The sequence below is a fragment of the Cnephaeus nilssonii genome, assembly GCF_951640355.1.
Source record: "Cnephaeus nilssonii genome assembly, chromosome: 18".
Classification (NCBI taxonomy): Eukaryota; Metazoa; Chordata; class Mammalia; order Chiroptera; family Vespertilionidae; genus Cnephaeus; species Cnephaeus nilssonii.
The window spans coordinates 37250522-37269316 of record NC_137089.1 but is presented as its reverse complement, the minus strand read 5'-3'; the positions used below and the strand labels follow the sequence as shown (position 1 = coordinate 37269316).

At 44.1% G+C, this 18795-nt stretch overlaps 1 protein-coding gene across 1 annotated transcript in view; it reads left to right on the top strand.

Moving 5' to 3' along the window:
- Window positions 1-366: 366 nt before the first annotated feature.
- The window catches only part of CPA6 (carboxypeptidase A6), a 208043-nt gene continuing 189614 nt past the window's right edge, over window positions 367-18795 (top strand). The window contains exon 1 of the mRNA XM_079796251.1: window positions 367-491. Within this exon, the coding sequence (XP_079652377.1) occupies window positions 376-491 (116 nt within the window). The 5' untranslated portion in view covers window positions 367-375. The remainder of the gene's footprint in view (window positions 492-18795) is intronic.

The window sequence follows — 18795 nt, the reverse complement described above, 5'->3', positions numbered from 1 at the left end:
CAGAGAGGAGTTACCCAAAGGAAGCAGCACCCAGCAAGCCCCTGCCGTGAGTCAGCACGGGGGAGGCCCAGCCCCTTCCAGGGGAGCCTGGTTAAGGAGCGGGCTCAGGGGCTGGGCTGGGCTGTGTATGCTGCTGCTGTTGTCCCAAGACCAAGTCTGAAGAGCCACTTTCCTTCCTCGGCCGTTTAAACTTTTTTTTTTTTTTTTTTTTTTTTTTTATCCTGTGGCTGGAAAGAAGTGTCACATTTTGCTCACTCCCAAGCCTCCCCCACCCCACCCCCCTCAAGACCCTGCGCGTGTGGAGGGGGTGCTGTGAGCCACCTCCAGCCTCGGGTGACTGCTGGAGCGAACTTCAGCTCCTCTCACTGAAACGCTATGAAGTTCCTCGGGAAGCCCAGGAGCCAGACAGCTGCCTCTCTGCCTCTTTGCTTGATCTTTTTGAAGATCCTGCAACCAGGGCACAGCCACCTTTACAGCAACCGCTACGCTGGGTAAGTGCAGCAACTTGTATGCATGCCCTGCACGGCTTTGAGTTGCATGAGGGGGCTGGTTGAGGTATGGTGGTCTCTGTGTGAACTGGATACTTTCCTGGCCACCTAAAGTAAGATGTGTGTGAATCCCCTGCTCGGTGGCTGAGCTCACTGAGAGAATGTGGAGGGTGCGAGTCTAGCTTTCCATACTTTGCATCGTGTGCCAACCTCCCCTGCGGACCCAGGGTGAATGGCATCCTGTCTTTGCAGTAGCTGTGGGCAGCATTTGCAATATTTGCCTCGGTGGATGCTGGTGGGGTGGGGGGGTGGGGGAAAGGATGCTGCTGTACCACGTGAATTATGACCTGAAAACTAAAAGCTTCTCCTTTAGCGTTCTGTGCGGGAGCAGTGAGTTGAAATTCACCGGTGATTCATTTAAGCACTGAGTGTGCTTTTCTTCTTTAATGCTTGTTAGCCCCCAGCGTGGTTATTAGAAAGATTTCCAAATCCGAGTGATGCAAATGAGTCAACTCAAAATAAGCAGAGTAAAAGTAGCCAGCTGTAAGATGAGGGGTGTTTTTCTGAAGGGAGAAACGTAGAAGGGGAAAACCATTCATTTTCCCCCTGTCGGTCAGCGTGCTTTGTGTTTAAAGTGCCTTTCCTGAGGAGGCACGGGGCGCACAGAGCGGTGTATGGCTGTGCACGTCCTGTGATCCCTCAGGCTTGCTGGGAAGATATGCATACAGCATGTGCTTTGCTCGAACTTGCAGGGGGTCATTCTTTGAATCTGGAAATTATGGCATTCCTGCATTTTAGAGCTGGGGGGAAAAAATCTTTAAATAACTCCTCTAGTTCAATTCCTTTCTGCGGAGCAGGAAAACCGGTGTCTTAAATCTTTTTTTTAAGCCGTCGACTATCGCTCAATAATTACCAGTTGAGGAAAGCTTTCATGTAGATCTGGATTATGACCGGGGAGCGCCCCGTGTCCTAAAGCAGAACTGTTCTTTCCAGGAGTAAAGAGCATGTGTAAGCGTGACCCTGGAAAAGAGAGCGGTGTTTGCCTTCTCCTGAAGAACCTGGGCTCTGCCTTTGGAGTCCCTTTTCAGGACACGTCCTCCGTTTTAGGGGGTGAGGCTGGGGGTGGGGTGTTGGTTGAGATGGGGACGATGATGGTCATGCAATCCCAGGTTTTCCCACCGCAGTGTCCCCAGGAAAAAACAGAAAGGAGTGGGCATCTGAGGGCTGCTTTTCGGTCTCCTAGACACACAGGTCCAGTCGTTTGTGGCCGCCCCCGGAGTTCCGGGGAAAGAGGCCCGTGTTGAGTGGCTGATGGCACAGTTTAGTGGCTGATGGCACAGGCTGAGGTGGCGGAGGAGTTGACTGTGACAGTCCCAGCTGACTCGGGCCACATGATGAGCATGTATCACAGGTGTAGATGCGCCGTGGGACCCAGGACCTCACTCCTCCGCTCGCCCCGGGCCCCTCCGTAGTCAGGCCAGCGTGCGGCTCTCCCCCAGGACAGGCTACCAGGCCCGCTCCGCTGCGCAGGTGTGCGCCCTTTCCGAGGCAATGAGGCCGATGTTGGCGCCCTTCCTTCTAGAAGCTGCAGCCACCGGAACTCTCTGGAGGAAGCCGCACTACCTTTTCTCTCCTGCCATGAAAGTAGTAATTGCTATTTTCTCTTTGGCTGCTATGCTACATAATAAGCTAGTCCCGAATGTGTAAATTACCAGGCATCTGAAAGGTGGACGAAAACGATGCAACAATGAGAAAGTGAAGAAGGCAGCCTTACCTGTCCGTCACGGTAGAAGCCTAGAGCTTTCTTCAAACAGGACACGTTTCAGAGCACACTCACCCTCCCAAGTGGGGAGGGGGGGGGTTACTTACCCGCTGTTATTCTCTCATCACCAAAGAAAATGCTGCGTAAATTTGGGAGTGTCTTTTTTTTTTTTTTTTCTTTATTTACTCAAACTGCTTTCTGCAGGCCTAGCTCCTCAGTGAATGAGAACCTGATGGGATGACATAGTGGAACAGTATTTAGCAATATTTTTGTTGCAGTTCTCAACCACCTCATTTTTAATGCCTTACATAATTTGTTCCGGTGTTATTGCTAATAATTATGGAGCAGCCCTATTTCTTGCAGTCTTACAAAAATATTTTTGCAGGTCTTGGTTGAATCTAATAATATGGGATTATCATTCGCAGGCCTCTGCACATGAATAAAAAATAGAACACTGAGGGCAGACCAGCATGTCCCCGAGAGCAGCTTTCAACTCAGTCCTCCTTCTCCATAAACTGACAGTTGTGTAGTATCAATTGTGTAACATTAGTAAATGGCAAGTCTAAGTGTCTCAGGGGGGGAAGAATTGTAGAGAAACTACAAGGAAAATCTGACAAAAGCTAATGCCTTTTTGGATGGCTAGATGAAATCACACATTTAGAAGGGAATTGTAAAATACATAGAAAAATCACTTCTCGGCCTTTTGGCTAAGATCCAGTGTAAAATACATAGAAAAAGAAGTAAGGTAAATGTGGGAAATAACTTGACTTCAGATAATATGCATTGATACTGTACTGCCAGAGGGCTTCGAGGGCTCCAATGCAGGTCAAACATTTCCCGGATAAACAAGTGTCAGTCAGTGAGTGGACACAGGCACACGGCACTGTTCTCGCCTTCCTCTCCCCTCCTCGTGTGCCGGGAAGCAGACCTAGTTATTTACTATTAAGACATAAGGATATTCCCAATCACATGAAATTACAGTAGGTTTGTGTGTTTTTTTTAAGTGATGATAAAAGAGAGATGTAAGACAACAAAGCAATACATTCTGCCAATGCGGACTTACAGTGGCTAGGGTTTTTTTGAGAACTACTTATTTGGTACCTTTTTCATGCGAGTCCAAGAGACAATGCTTATAAGTTCTGAAGTTCAAGTGCCTGGGTTTCAATTTCTGCTTTCCCACACTTCGTAGCTCTGTTACCTTGGGCAAGTTCCTGAACCTCTCTGAACCTCTGGGACCATGGAGATAATATTAGAACCTTCGTCACCAAGTTCTTGTGAGGATGTTGGCACTTAACAGGGTGGTAAAATAGCTAATCCTTAATAATGCTTTATATAAACATTTTTAAAAATAGTAATTTTCTCAACAACCTTATGCAGTTTTTGGTATCCCCATTATAAAGATAAGCTAAATGAGGTGCAGACAGGGAGGGTAACCCAAGTTCAGCCCTAACTAACCCAAGCTCCACCTGACTCCACAAACTAATACTGCTCACTCTGTCACCCATTCAGGTATGGAAAACAATTGCTTTTAAGAAAAACGAAATGAGTCCTGGCCGGATAGCTCAGTTGGTTAGATCAGTGGTCGGCAAACTGCGGCTCGTGAGCCACATGCTGCTCTCAAGCCGCGGTTTGCCGCTCTGTTGACTAATGAGTTTGCCGACCACTGGGATAGGGGCTTAATCACTAGGAACAACAACAGCCTGTAATTATTGGAATCGAGAGTCTAGGTCAGTGGTCGGCAAACTCATTAGTCAACAGAGCGGCAAACCGTGGTTCTCGAGCCGCAGTTTGCCGACCACTGGGTTAGATCATTGTCCCAATATACCAAAGTTTCGGCTTCAACTCAGAGTTAGGGCACAAAGAGTATGGCAACCAATGAATGCATAAATAAGTGGAACAACAAATCTCTCTCCCTCTCTCTTTTTCCCTCTCCCTCCTTCTCCCCCCCCCCCCTCTCTCTCCCTGTCTCAAATAAAAATAATTAAAAAAAAATTTTTTTAACTGTTTAATCTTGTTTGGGAAACTGATCCTTTCAGGATAATAAAGGAAAGGAGTAGATTATGTAGATAAACTTGTAAGTTTAATCTTGGTCCCTTCTCTAGGGTGATGATGAGTCACTGAGGGTAAGTCATTATTGGAAAAGCAGGCAGAGACCACAGGGATGGAAAAATGGAAAATGAAGGAACTTTAGATTGTCACACACACACACACAGTAGCACAGAAAGTGGCTGTGAGTGTGTGCCTTCATTCAACAAGTATTTGAATGCCTACTCTGCCGCAAAAGTGTTAACAGAGCCAATGTCCTCTGAGAGCTTACAGAGAAGAGCCAGCCCCACACCTAACCTTGCTATACAGCATGTAAGTGCTGTACGGATGACAGACTATCGTGGGGTTAACAGGAGAGCTCCGTGAACCAAGAGGGAGGTGTGGAAATCCTTCCAGGGCCTCACCTATGTAGTCACCCAGTCCTGCTGCATCTCAGCGAGAGGTGGAGAGGGAACTGACTGCCTGCCACCAGCACTGCTTCTGGGGACTTACCCACGTGGGTCTGCCTGCGAGGCTTCCGGCCTCCCCCTTCCTTCCTCACCCAGCCCTGCATTCATGAAGACCCCTTTCATGTCTCTGAGCAATGTCTTCCCCTTCTCAGGGGAGCAGCCCCAATGACTCAGCCTTTTTCCCATGACCATAGGTGAGTGCAGGCTGGTTACAGCCACTAACCAGCTGGTGAATTCTGATTCGTCAGTGTCAATGCTGTAGCCACACGCCTATCCCTGTCCCTCACTTGCTATCACCCCACACACACCCCAGTTATTTGTCAAGTTACCTTGTTACCCATGGAAACGGGATATAAATATTCAGAAATTAGACTTAAAGGAAATAAGATTTTTTAAAACTGTTTGGTCCTCAAAATCCTGTAGGCAAAGAGGCCCCAAGTTGGGATGTGACATATTGGAGAGAAGAGGACTGTGAGAAATACAGTGACAGTAAATCAGATTCAAACTTCGGGGACATCATATGTGTTTCCACCCTACCTCTCTGGCCAGACCTCTGTCTCTCAACAGCAGCTTTTTATTTTATCCTCTGATGGTGACTTCCTTTTAATGCTTTGAACTTTGAGCTGATGGTATGAATCTGGGAGTTATCTTCTGTTGATAGTTAAAGCTCTTTTCAGGTAGGATGGCCATACATTGTCATTTGCCCAAGACTATCCCAGATGTAGTAATTGGCAGTGTCCCCTTTCAGTCTGAGAAGGGTCATGATTTGGATATTAAATTGTGGGTTCAGGCTTATTCTTTACTGTTTTTGTTGCTTTGATGAGTTTTATTTCAAGGATTCAACCACCCCCTTATTTCATTTCTAGAGATCAAATTTATCTCTGGTTTCTTCCATTCTTATACAAAGTGACCCGTTCTCTCCTCTCCTTTGTAATAGTCACTAGTCATCTGTAGGGCTTCTTTATCTCAGCCTAGATTCAGGTAATTTTCTCCTCGCCCTGGCCAGTTTTTCAGTGGTTAGAGTGTCAGCCCGTGGAGTGAAGGGTCCCAGGTTTGATTCCAGTTAAGGGCATGTACCTCCATTGCAGGTTGGGGCATGTGCAGGGGGCAACCAATCAATGACCCTCTCACATCAATATCTCTCCCCCTCCCTTCTACTCTCTCTAAAAATCAGTGGAGCCCAGCCAATGTGGCTCAATGGTTGAGCGTTGACCTATGAACCAGAAAGTCACAGTTCAATTCCCAGTCAGGGCACATGCCCCGGCTGCAGGCTCGATCCCCAGTAGGGGACATGCAAGAGGCAGCCAATCAATGATTCTTTCTCATCATTGATGTTTCTGTCCCTCTTCCTCTCCCTTCCTCTCTAAAATCAATAAAAATGTTTTTCTTTAAAAAATCAATGGAATAAATATCCCCAGTTGAGGATTAACAACAACAAAAAAGTAATTTTCTCCTAACCAATCTGCTTTTCTCTAGTCCTTTCTCATACGGATGCTCTCACAAACATAAGACTTTAGTTGTGTTACTCCTGGCTCAAAGATCTACTTGGTTTCCTGTTGCCAACTCCATCAAATCCAGAATCCTCTGCCTGGCTTTCAGGGCCTCTATAATCAAACCCTCTGATTCACCTGCCTCTGTTGCCCTCTTCCTTGGCCCTGAAAGCCCGGGGAGGTCAGGTCTGAGAAACAGCTTCAGCAGTGCTCATCTTTAACAAGCAAAGTAGGCAAGCCCCACTCATACTAAGGACCTAAAGCACGAAGAAGCCGTCTTGATTATGAAAATAGGTTGGAATGTGTGAGATACAGATTTGGGGCAGTAGGGACTATGAAGGATATATTGTGTGGGAGTGGGTGGAGTTTCTTGGGTCACTATTGAACCTTCCCCCCACAAGTTCATTTATAGTTAATGGAATCCTTCCCCAGGGCCTTCTGGAAGTGCCTTTTTGCTCTTGGCCCTTATTCATGGTAGAATATTTTTCGTTTTCCTTATGCACTAGCTCCAAGTGCAACCCCTAATTACTGATTGTTTATCGGCTGATTATACAAAAGCTTTCTTCCCTGTGGTGTGCTCTGCGTCGGGGGGGGGGGGGGGGGGGGGCGCCTCCTGCTTTGCCTGTCAGATGTGCAAGCTGCAGCGCTCTCCTCCTCTGACCTGAAGTCACCGCAAACTGTGCTCCCTGGGGATCAGCATCCCCCTGCCACTGAGCGAGCAAGTGGAAGCATGAGGGTTTCAAATGCTTCTGGGCCACTTTCTCCTTGGAGCCCAATCTGATAATGGAGCCTTTATTTTATGGCGCCAGGATACTTTCTGGGTAATACCATTAGCATAATGATTTCCACCCTTGGAAAGCAATGAAGGTTGTTAATGTTTCATAACTTCACAGCTCATATTGTATGAGCTACAAAAGCATTTCATGTTTTTGTGTCTTTGTAAGTGGAATTACTGAACAGAAAATAAAACCCTTTCAGAGACTTGTTTTAGAGTCTTCGTTATGATCAATCAGTAGATAACTGGTTTGTAGGATTAGAATTTGCTTTGCCCAGTAAATGCCTTCCCAGTCTGCCTCTGGGCCCTGGCTTCTCTGAGATAAAGTGGAATACAGAATAGAAAGCTTTAGGTTCTCATTTTAGGAAGCATAGTAAATTTCCTTTAAAAATTAATTATGTTATTAAAGGTTGAAGCAAATTTCTAATAACTGGTTCTCTTCTTTGAATAACTGGTTCTCTTCAATAAAATTACCATCTTTGTTCTTTTACTCACTGTACTTTGAAAATAGACACTAAGATGTAAAAAGTGTTTTACTATGTTATTAAGAATACTATAAGGTTATTTTGTTTTGTCTTTTGTCCTTTTTATTTTTTTGCTATAACAAAGAACCCCAAAACTCAATAGCTTAAACAGTAAGTTTATTTTTCTCTCATGTAAAAATACAGAGCAGGTATAGTGGGTGGTGACAGAGAACCAGGTTCCCTCTGCCCTATACCTCTGCCATGCTCAACACTCAACCCTCAAATACGGCTCAAGAAGGAAGAATGGTCATTCTCCTTTCCTTTAAGAGCACAACCCCGTGGTTCAAGCATCACTCCCTACTGGCCAAAATCAGTTAGATGGCCTTAGCTGCAAGGGAGGCAATGAAATAATGTTCTTTAGCCAGAGGGCCAGATCTGGGGAAACATCCTGAGAAATCACGAACAATCTCCCTCTCTCTCAGTGGTCACTCTGATATTTAATGTTTACCAACGCCTTCTCCCCTCCAGTTGGTTCTCCTGAAGAAACAATCCATCCAGATAGGCTTTTAGATTTTTGCACTTCAAGTTGGTGTGCACGTTCATTCTGTAAATGGTCTCTTTAAGTCATAAACTGCCAGAACTGGAGGAGACAAAAATAAAAACCACAGCCCAATCCCTTTATGTAGTACATGAGGAAGAAGAACTTCGACAAGGTAAAGGGATTTACAGAGCTGGTGATGGAGTAAGGACTAAAACACAGATCAGTCGAGTGCACAGCATTCTTTCTAGTTGACAAAAGTGTCTTTGGTAAGTCCAGAAATCATCTTACTCTTTCTTATTCCCTAGAGTTGTCAGGGTTGAAGTAAAGTGATTTGGCAAGGCTGAGAAGTGTTTAATGAGAAAGCATTTCATTTCATTTCTATAAATATTTGTAAGGTATCTGGCCCTCTACAAGGCTGGGACTCCTGAGATAAAAGAGCAGTCCATGTGCATAATCGTAATGAGTAACACAGGCAAGTAAACAAACAGTTCCAACTGGGGGATCACTCTGCCCACAGAGAATACTCTTGGTGCCGGGTGAGTGCAGGAGAGGGTCACTTAATCCAGACAGAAGGGTGGAGAGAAGGTCAAGGAAGGTTTCTTGGATGTGAGATGAGTCCTAAAAGACAAACAGGAATTTGAGGTGGATTCTTAAATAGCCAAGGTATTTTACATTTTTCTTTTAAATTATTCATACCCAAAGGACATGGCCCTGATCTCAGTCATAAAAACACAAGTAGAATTTAAATTAAGTCTTTCCAGACACAGGCAATATATTGCATGTGCAAAGAACTACAGGTGAGAGAGCTTAGTGAAGTCTAGAAAATTGGAGCAACTGAGTATGGCTAAAATAAAGGGTATTTCTCTTGATGGGCATAACGAAAGGGGAGGTAAGGCTTCATACCTATGTCCCATGGAGTTCTGACTTCTCCCGAGGTGACAGAGTGCTAATGGTGAATTTTAAACTGGGAATTGAGATAATTCTTTTTTTTTTTTTAATGAAAATTGCGTTTGTCACCATTGAAAAGGGAAGATTTGAGGGCTGAAGATTCAAGGCAAGAAGGCTGAAGACTGGGATGTTATGGTGACTGTGCTAATATGCATTAGAGCCTGGTGTATTGCAGTGGCAATTGAAGGGAAAGGAGGTAACCAATTAACCTTTTGCACTCAGATGTCGAGTGTGACTCGACACGGTTAGCATTAGAATAAAGGAATCGAGAAAAAAGCAAGCGAGTGCAAAGGGTTAAAGAAATATTTAGGAGGTAGAATTTCTACAATTAGGTAATCAAAGAGGAGAGGAAAGAGACAACTGTGTAAAGTGATCCTTAGAATTGGGTAACTGGACTGAGCTCTTTGCTGAGAAGTTAAGTAGTTTGAATATGTAGTTTTGGGTGCCTATAAATTGAATAGGTGTGTCTGAAGCTCAAGAGAGAGAGATCTAGACTGTGAAAAAGGTTCCAGTAACTGATTTCTAAACAGAATTTCTTGAAACCTTGAGTGTAGGATGGACCACCTAGGGAGCACGCATTATGTGAAAAGAATAGAGAGTCTCAAACATACACAGAGAGGAAAAGCCAGAGAGGATGCTAGTATAAAGACCTAGAAAGAGAATAAGATACCCAAGAATTGTCAGAAAACCTGGAAAATAAAGGATCCAAGAAGGAAGGAGTCAGTCACTTCAAATACTGCAAAGTAGTATCCTTTGGTTTGGCCATTAAGAAATCAGTTGCAGTATTATCAATGGTGCTTTTGTTGGTGTGGTGAGTAAAACCCAGAATATGGTAAGCTGAGGAATGACTGGGCTGTAAGGAAATTAGCAAGGAGTGTAGACCATAAGTTCAATAACTTATTCATAAACAGGAGGGTATTGATACAGGTGAGAGTCAATAGTGACTTGAAAAGGGGTTTTGTTATTTAGCTTCCACGTCTTAAAATATGGCCATGTTTCTCCTATATTTGGGAAGGGATAGGAATAACAAGAGAGGGAGAGACTGTAGACAAAGAGGAGGGAGGGATGAAGTGATGAAGTTCGGTCTCTGGAGAGACAGAAAGCTAGCTGGCCTCTCTTTTCTCTGTAAAGGAGGAGGAGAAATCCTGGTCCCATGAAGAGATCGTGAACAGGGGACCTAGTAAGAGGAGAGATGATTTAATTTTAAAATGTTCCTGAAGGAAATGACTTGGACCTTCAGAGGGATCACCAAACATTACTGAGGGTCCAGCTGATGGTAGAGATGAGTCTGTAATGGAACCATGAACCCAGCTCCGTGATTGTTTTTTTTAGTATCATGCCATGTTTCCTCGTGTTACATATTACCTGAAACATGCCACCATGGACTTTCATCATTCAATCTAGTACAGTTCCACAAAGGGGTAAGGATATACCTTTAAATAAGCACTTAGGAAGCCAAAATGCAAGTCAAGCAAGATCGATGTCAGAAATCCCCCCAACCATTCTCTCCTTTCTTCTTTGTGCCTATGAGCCGTACCTCTGTGGCTTGTGTCTCGCCCCCTGACCTGGCAGTTGAATGAAGGGCCAGAGGAGAGAAAGGTAGGGGTCTTTCTTCCCTATCCCTCCCTCCTGGTTTCAGTGACAGCTCTGATAGTGGCCGCCAGCCTCCATAATAATGGCTCCTGCTGGACAAGCTGCCAAGGGCCAGCTCTCCCTCCCCCTAGGAGATCATTGCCTTCCTCCTTTTGTCCCTTCAGACCCAGGAATCCCTCATCTCTGGGTGCTTCAGCATGCCTTGTCTGTTCCCTTACTTTGCCCACATCCCTGTAAATAGCTCCTTTGTTAAAGTCTCTTTAGTTGCATCATCTGAGCAAAATCCTGTTTCTGCTGGGACCCTGACTGATAGAGAAGCCAAGCTGGGATTGAAAGCGGAAAGAATACACACTTAACTATGAAGATGTGTGTTAGAACAATTTCTGGAGCTCACAATAAAACGAACAAGGACAGAAATGGAACAGCAGTGGAAGAAAGAGAGGATAAAGGAGAGGCTGCCCTAATTTGTATTTCTCTAGCATTGACTGAAATGATAAAGTACTCTGTAAATTGGAATATAATAAAAGGTATTATATTCAGTAAATTATTATGTCTAATGTTAGTTGGGAAGGCTTGGATGTAGACACATCCTGTTACAAAATTGATTCCCTTCCCATTACCTTCTCTCTTCCTGGGGGATTAAGTAAAAGATCTATGAAAATGTCTAAGTGTCTTCTTAGCCAAATGAATGGCTTTCCCTCTCCCTCCTCCTGTCAATTATCTGAGAACTGGAGGTACCATTTCCTCTATCTTTCTAGTCCTCCCATCCTCCTGACCAAGTACCAGTGATGACTATTTGGCCATCATTTATTAATCCCAAGTAGGGCTAAGAATCTTCAAGTAGAAAGAGAGGCAGAGTCTGCTTCCTGAGGCCTTATGTTTTAATCCAATGACCTAAACTGGAAAAAAAAACAAAAAAATGATAATGTAAGTATGTTAGGTCAACACACCCTCTTCCTGCTCTTTTTCCACCTTCGTTTTCTTGATACTTTTATAGCATTTTAGTCTTAGATCACCAACTGGTAAAAGATGAAACTTCTATGCGATCACACATTTTATCACCATATCAGCATCTGGTTACAGAATCTGTAACCATTTGTACACGTGACCCCCTTGGCTATATTTTCATTTCCCCCATCTACTTTTCAGATTGTCCTCTTCTTATCAGATTGATTTGTGAATTGCCCAGATGTCTACTAGGCTCCTTTTTGTGATTTTTGTGAATTTAATGAGGATATAAGACTTGTAATAAGATACGGTTAGGGTCCTATTATAAACAATCATATTTCCATGGAATGTATGTAATATGTGTATGCTGATGTGATAGTAATGTATTTGGCATCAAAGTTGGTACACGTGGGGAAGGTTAGGGGCATTTGGGACAAGCCTGTAGAGCGAACTATTTGGAGTAGTTAAAAATTTGCTGCTGAAAAAGATAGTCAGCCCCTGCCCTACAGAGCAGAAAAGAAGGACAGGTATGGGGGAGTCCAGTCTCTCTACGTTTTCAGATCTCTGCATGCAGTCGAAGGTCATCTTAATATACTAACTGATAGGAAAACCACTTTGGTATTTCCTAGAGAAGTAAATATAGTCTACCTTCGTTCCTGTCTAAAATGACGGTTTCTTTTCTCTTTTATTTCCTAGAAGCTTAGTTTGTTCTGGAAGTTTGCTGTCCACAATATCACTTCTAAAAACTCTCCTTTAGAGCATCGGTCTGCCGACTGAAAGGTCCCAGGTTCGATTCCGGTTAAGGGCATGTACATTGGCTGCGGGCACATCCCTGGTTGGGGGTGTGCAGGAGGCAGCTGGTCGATGATTCTCTCTCATTGATGTTTCTAGCTCTCTATCCCTCTCCCTTCCTCTCTGTAAAAAAATCAATAAAATATATTTTAAAAAAATAAATAAATAAAATAAAAACTCTCCTATTAGTTCAAGCCCCCAGTCTGCCTAACCTTCCCTTCCAACTCCAAACCTGTTACCAATAAGAGCAAAGTATCTTTACTGATAAGATGGAGGCAGAATAGCATCTGACCTGAGTTATCTTGGCTTCCATCCTCTCTGTTTCAAACCGTACAGGTCCCTTATCCTGCCTTTTCTTTGCAAGACAATATCTCATTCATTCTGTTAACAGTATTTATTGAGTGCCGACCATGCGCCCAACACTGTTTTAAGGCCTGGGGTTGGACAAGGATTCAGGTGATAGGAACATAGCACTGCTTTAGGCACCAGTGAATAAAACAGTCTTTCATAGGATTTATATATGTATCTAATGGGATGACAGGAAATTAATAAAGCATAGTGTTATATTCTGATAAGGGTTTTAAAGATAGATAAAGCATAGAAAGGGGATAAAGAATGTCCAGAGAAGAGATAAGAGAAATATATAGAAACCAGAAGCATGTGAATATGTGAGGGTAGAAATCGCCAGGAATGGGAACCAGCAGGGGGTGGGAGCCTCATTGGCATGTCCCTGGACAGTGGTTCTCAGATCAGCAGCATCAGTGTCACGTGGGAACTTGTTAGAAATGCACGTTCTCAGGCCACACCCTCTCCCCTCATCAGGAACTCTGGGGGTTGGCTCAGCCAGCTGGGCCCTTCCCCGAGATACAGGTGAAAGTTCGAGGACCACTGTGGAGGACGAGCACCCAGGTGGCATGGAGGCTGCGGGTAAGTGGTAGAGGGGAGCAGTTACCCTTTGTTACTGCTGCTTCCCTGCAGATAGCCCGCTATGTATTTTCTCTTCACTCTGTGAACCGCCTCAAAGTCACTTCTACCTCTCTTGCTCTGTGCCTTGGTCCAGATGGCACATTTCCAAGGAAGCCCTCCCTCGTCCACACCTGTCCACTTTTCATGAGCCAATTCAAATGCCACTCCTCCTGCAAGAGTTCCCTGATGCCACCAATCAGCTCCCTCCTCTGAGGTCCCATAGCGCTCTGCCTGTCATTTATAACAATCGCCACATACCGCTGGGTGTTATGGTTATTTGTGCACATCCTCTCTCACCTTTTCAGTTATAAGCAAGTTGAGAGAAAGGTGCTGTATCTTATTCTTCTCTGTATTCTCACAGTCCTTCAATAGTGTTTGTCTTATTTAGTAAGAGTCAGATGGATGGAAGAGAGGGAAGAGGGAGGAAGGCAGGCAATGAAGGAAACTGATTAGTTAGGAATCCAACTGCCAACATTTGCAGGCAGTTTTGCCAGACTGGATTTTATTAATGACAAGTAGTGAGAAATAGAAACCATTTGCCCCTTATGGCTGCAGGAAGAATATGGGGACGCCTGGGTCTGCCACCAGTATGTGCCTAAGTGTGATACTCCGCACTCTCCTGTCATTTCCCCCTGCTCAGCGTGTTTCGGATATCACTCACATGATTACCCAAATTCAGTCTCAGACATTTTACTTACACAGGCCCCTAAAATTGCTTTGAACAGCACTCTGCGTTGGGGAGATCTCTGAGGCTGAGCCTAAGCCGCTGTTTCCTGTCTAGAGCAGAATGGACGCCAGCTGGTCAACATGTTTATTGGCCATTGCCTTTTACCAAATATAGAGAAGTAACCCTCGCCTTTGGTCATTGTTGTTGATCCTCTAGTCTAAGGAATACATATAAACTCATTTGAGATAATAAATCATTCCTTTACCATCAATTCTCGAGTTTACCATCTTCTCTCGTCTGAATAATTTTGACAAACCAAAGGCCTTCCAATTGATCTCTGAGAACTTTATTGTCCATATTCTTCTATTTGGCTCATCCTTTTCTACCCCTTTAGATGTGTTCATGCAGGGAGAGCATATGTTTGCTTGCAATTCCTATACTCAGTTCCCCTAGTCAGAACGCCATAAACATTCCAGGTGCCACAGAAACAGAAGGGCCCCGGGAAGTGTAGGGCCGTTTCCTTTAAAATAAGCTAACGGTAAAAATTTGTACAGATAGAATTGATCAAATATGGTGCTATGTGGTTGAAAGTGTCCTCAGATTTATAGCCTTTTGTGATTGGAGCTCAGCCTGCTCTCCATGGCAGCAAAGTTGAGAAAATCTGTAGATATCCAGACAGAAGTTATGTGAAATCAGTTGGTCCCTGTGAGAAAGGCTTAGTCTCAGAAAGCCTTGACTGAAGAGCTTTGGAAGAAGGGAGGGCATATGAGGACCCTGAGGAAATAGCAACAGGAAGGTCCCAGGGTTGGAGGCTCACTCTCCAGTTGTGACACAAATGTACAGTTTCTCAAGAAAACATATAAATCACCAAAGGACTTTCCACCAACAAGTCTTTCTTGCATGTGAAAAAGCAACTTATATGGAGATCATTTAACTAACAGATGAATAGCTCACCATGGGCCCAACTGGTGGTAGGTGAGTTCTTTCTCGGAAAGAAATCTTAAGAAAAAGATGGAATGGTAAAGTGGAATTTCTGCCAATTCAACCACCTCCCTCAAAATTAGGCATTCCAAACCAACCAGTGGGATGATGCAAAACCCAATCTCATTCTGTAACAGGAAACGGCAAATACTTGAAAGAATAATATCCTGAGAATGGACACTTTTGGTTGAAGGTAAATATTTAGCAAAGGTTTTGTACTCTTACACATACTGTATAATTTATTTACAAGTTACTAAGCACTCTGGTAAACATATTGTACCCTTAAGGATTAATTACTCCTAAGATTCTTCTGTTCATTTTGTAGTACAATGGAAAGCCAGCTCTTCATTTCACTCAACCTTAAAATATCCAACTTAAAAAAGTAGAAATGGCCCATGAGAATAGTGCACTCTAAGCGGCAAGACCTGTAACTTTCTTTACCTGCTGTCACAAGCAAGGATACACTGTCACCTTGCTTTCACAGTTCAAGTGGTAATTCACATCTCCCACACTTTGTGGAAAACCTTATATTCTCACTTGTTTGCTGTATTAGACTCCAAGCAGCTCACAGGGCTACCCATTTTTAATAATTTGGCTGAGGCATGTAAGCCCAACTTCCTTACCATCAATAGAAGCAAATCATTGTTTTCTTTCATAGCATTTATCTTCCGGAACATCACTTAACTTCCTCTCGAGCTCTCAGAATGCTCTTAGGTAGCACTTATCACTTTGAATTGAATTACCTGTTTCATTGTTTATTCTTCCTGATGAACCTGTATATTCTTTGGGGGAAGGATACCCCATCTTATTCTTCTGAAATCCTATCTCTACATAGACTGCAGATAGCTGTAAGTTTTATTATTGCTATCCCTCCACCTACTGAAATTGAACCACTATAAATTGCCAGTATTTGACTTTTTTTTAATCTAAAAACTAGAGGCCTGGTGCATGAAATCTGTGCATGGGTACAGTCCCTAGGCCTGGTTGGCAATCAAAGCACGAGCGTCTGGTGTGGAAGGGCAGGTCCCAGCTGACCACTGGGCCCTGGGCAGCACCTGGGCCCTCAGGCCCTTGCACGCCCCCCTCGGCCTGAGTGACAGCACCCGAGTCCCCACACAGAGTTGCGGTGGGCGTGGCTGGATGCCACGGACCAGGGCACAGCGTGGGCCTCTGGCCACCCAGCGGCACTGCATGGAACCTGGGCAGGCAGCACGCTTTCTCCTGGCCAGCCTCGCAGACCAGCTCCTGTGCAAACCCACAGGAAGCCCGACCGGCCACTGCAGTCCCAGCATCTGTGGCCTGATTCACCTGGAAGAGGCCGTGCGGATACAGGACGGGCTCCTCACAGGCGTCTGGCATCTGAGCACGGGGACTTCCCCAGTGTGTGAGCCCTGGCGTCCCAGGGGAGGGTAGCAGGGGGAGTGAGAGCAAGCCTGGTGGTCACCCCGCATTCTCACCGCACCTCTGTCCCCGTCACCCTCGCCCCCAGGTAGCCAGCGAGAGGTCGCAGGCCCCCGCCCAGGAGCCGCAGGAGGTTGGTTCCCGCCACCCACCCCCAGATCCCCGTTCCAGCCTGGGACCAGGCCCCAATCGGGCAATCAGGGCCTGACAGCTGCTGGTCGTCATCTGTGGGGCAATCGGTGCCCACCTTGGCCTGGTGCCGTCCACTCATCTGCTCCACCCCCCCCTGTGGTCCCACTCGGGGCCAGCAGTGCCTCCACTGCCACCTGCTGCCAGGGCAGCGTCGCCAATGCCCACCATGTTCTGCACCGCCCACTGGTGGTCAGCACATGTCATAGCAAGTGGTCTATCTCCCCTGTCTTCTGGTTGAACGACCACCCAAGGGGACAATTTACATATTAGGCTTTTATTATATAGGATAGCAGCAAATTCATATGGTTGAGCCTAACATAAGCTTTAATTAAGGACTTTTTTTTTCATGCTCTGGAAATGCTAGTAGTTTATATGCAGATTTTCCACTAAAGTAGTAAAGATCTATCAATGTTACAGAGTGTATTGTTAGAGCTTCTCAAATCCGTAATGTGCAAACTAATCACCAGAGGATCTTGTGAACAATGCAGAATCAGCTTGCAGCTGGGAGGGCTGGGGAAGGGCCGGGGACTCTGCATTGCTCACGGGCTCCAGGCTCTGCTGGTGATATCGATGGCCTTGGAAAGCGTGCTTTAGCTCCCTGTGCCTCTGTTTTCTCATCTGTAAGATGGAACTAACATTGGATTAGTTCATATATGCAAAGTGCTTAGGACAAAACTTAACACCCAAAACTCAATAAATGCAAGCGATTCACAGCATTAATATTTTCTATAGTTATATATCTAAGCTTTCCTAAGAGAATTGTCTGAAATGGTGAGAAAAGGTTTAGAGTGCATGGAGAAAAGTGTTCACCTTCCATTTATTTACTTAATCAAAATTTCAGTAACTACCTGTATGCTCAACAATAAGAAAAAGGTAAGAGCTCGAGTTTATGATTTCTTACATATGATATAGTTTACTATACCAGGGGGAAATGCTCCAAAATATTAAGTATTTATTATGACCAAGGGATAGCATGAGAGATATTTTTCTTCCTCGCTATACTTTTTCTGTATTTACTCATTCTAAATGAGGCATAAATAACTTTTATATTTCGAGAAAAAGTAATTTGAAACATGTGTCGGTCCCCAGCCCCACCCCACCCTGACCCAAAAAAAAAAAAAATCAACTCTATAGCAAGGATTCTGTCTTTGTCTTCTGTGGTGCCTTATGCCAAAACTGCTTTAGAAGCATTGCAAATAAGAATCAAAAGTCAGTAAATTTAATAAATATAACACTCAGGGCCAAACTAATGACTACAAAGTAAAACAGCATGTTCATTTTTTATTTCTGAATAAAAATGAGATTTGGGGTATTCCAACGAAGCATTAAATGGCCAAAGCGGCTGCCTTGCCGCGTGTCACACAGATCCTGGGGACTCTGTAAAATGCAGGAGCGGGGCTTAAGGCTTTTCAGTTTAAAATAATACCGGAAACAACCAGCATCATGCTGATATGTGTGTTTAACGAGATGGCTTTTCAAATAGAAACCCCTTGGTGGTCTCAATACCACAGTATGATTAAATCTGTATTTGGATTTTCATTTAAAAGTTAATACAATGGGTCAGGAAAAAGCATTTGAACTAACCAGAGGAGAATCCATTATGCTTTTACATATATTCCACTCTGACATATATTTTCCCCAGCCTGAGCCAGCCCATTATATTTTGAAAAGAAATTCAGGAAAAATATTTGTTAGCAGTTTCCCACACCATCAATTGCTTTGTAAACTGCCATAATAGTGACAATCAGACCCTCGTCAGGTTGAATGTCTTTTAAGTTGCCAAAGAAGATTAAGGGCTATTTCATCTTGCCTCTGTGGGGCATGGACTAAGAGAACTTTGTCTGCATAAATTTTCTTCCATTCTACTGCCAGGTGAAATCCCTCATCCTTCGTTTTTACTTGACTTTTAGTACTTTGAATTTCTCACTTTTGGGGTGGACTTCACCCATAATCTATGGGTGCTTGATTCTCTCCCTAACCAGTAATTTCAACCTTAAAACTAAAAGAAAAAACTTTAGAATAAAAACCACTTTTCAATTGCTTACAAATTATTTTTCTTTGCCTCACTCTCGTGTATTCTAGAACCTTGATTAAAGAAATTTTGTCTTAAAATAGAGGCTTTTGGTTAAAGAACATTGAAAAAAATTTGGCTTGACAGCTGTATAACTGATTGCAGTTTAATTTTGGGTGACTCATTGTCATTCAGAAAAATGGGTCTCCAAAGTATGGTGCTCCAATAAATATTATATATCTAGCACTTATTTGATCACATCCTGATTTTAATTTTTGTGT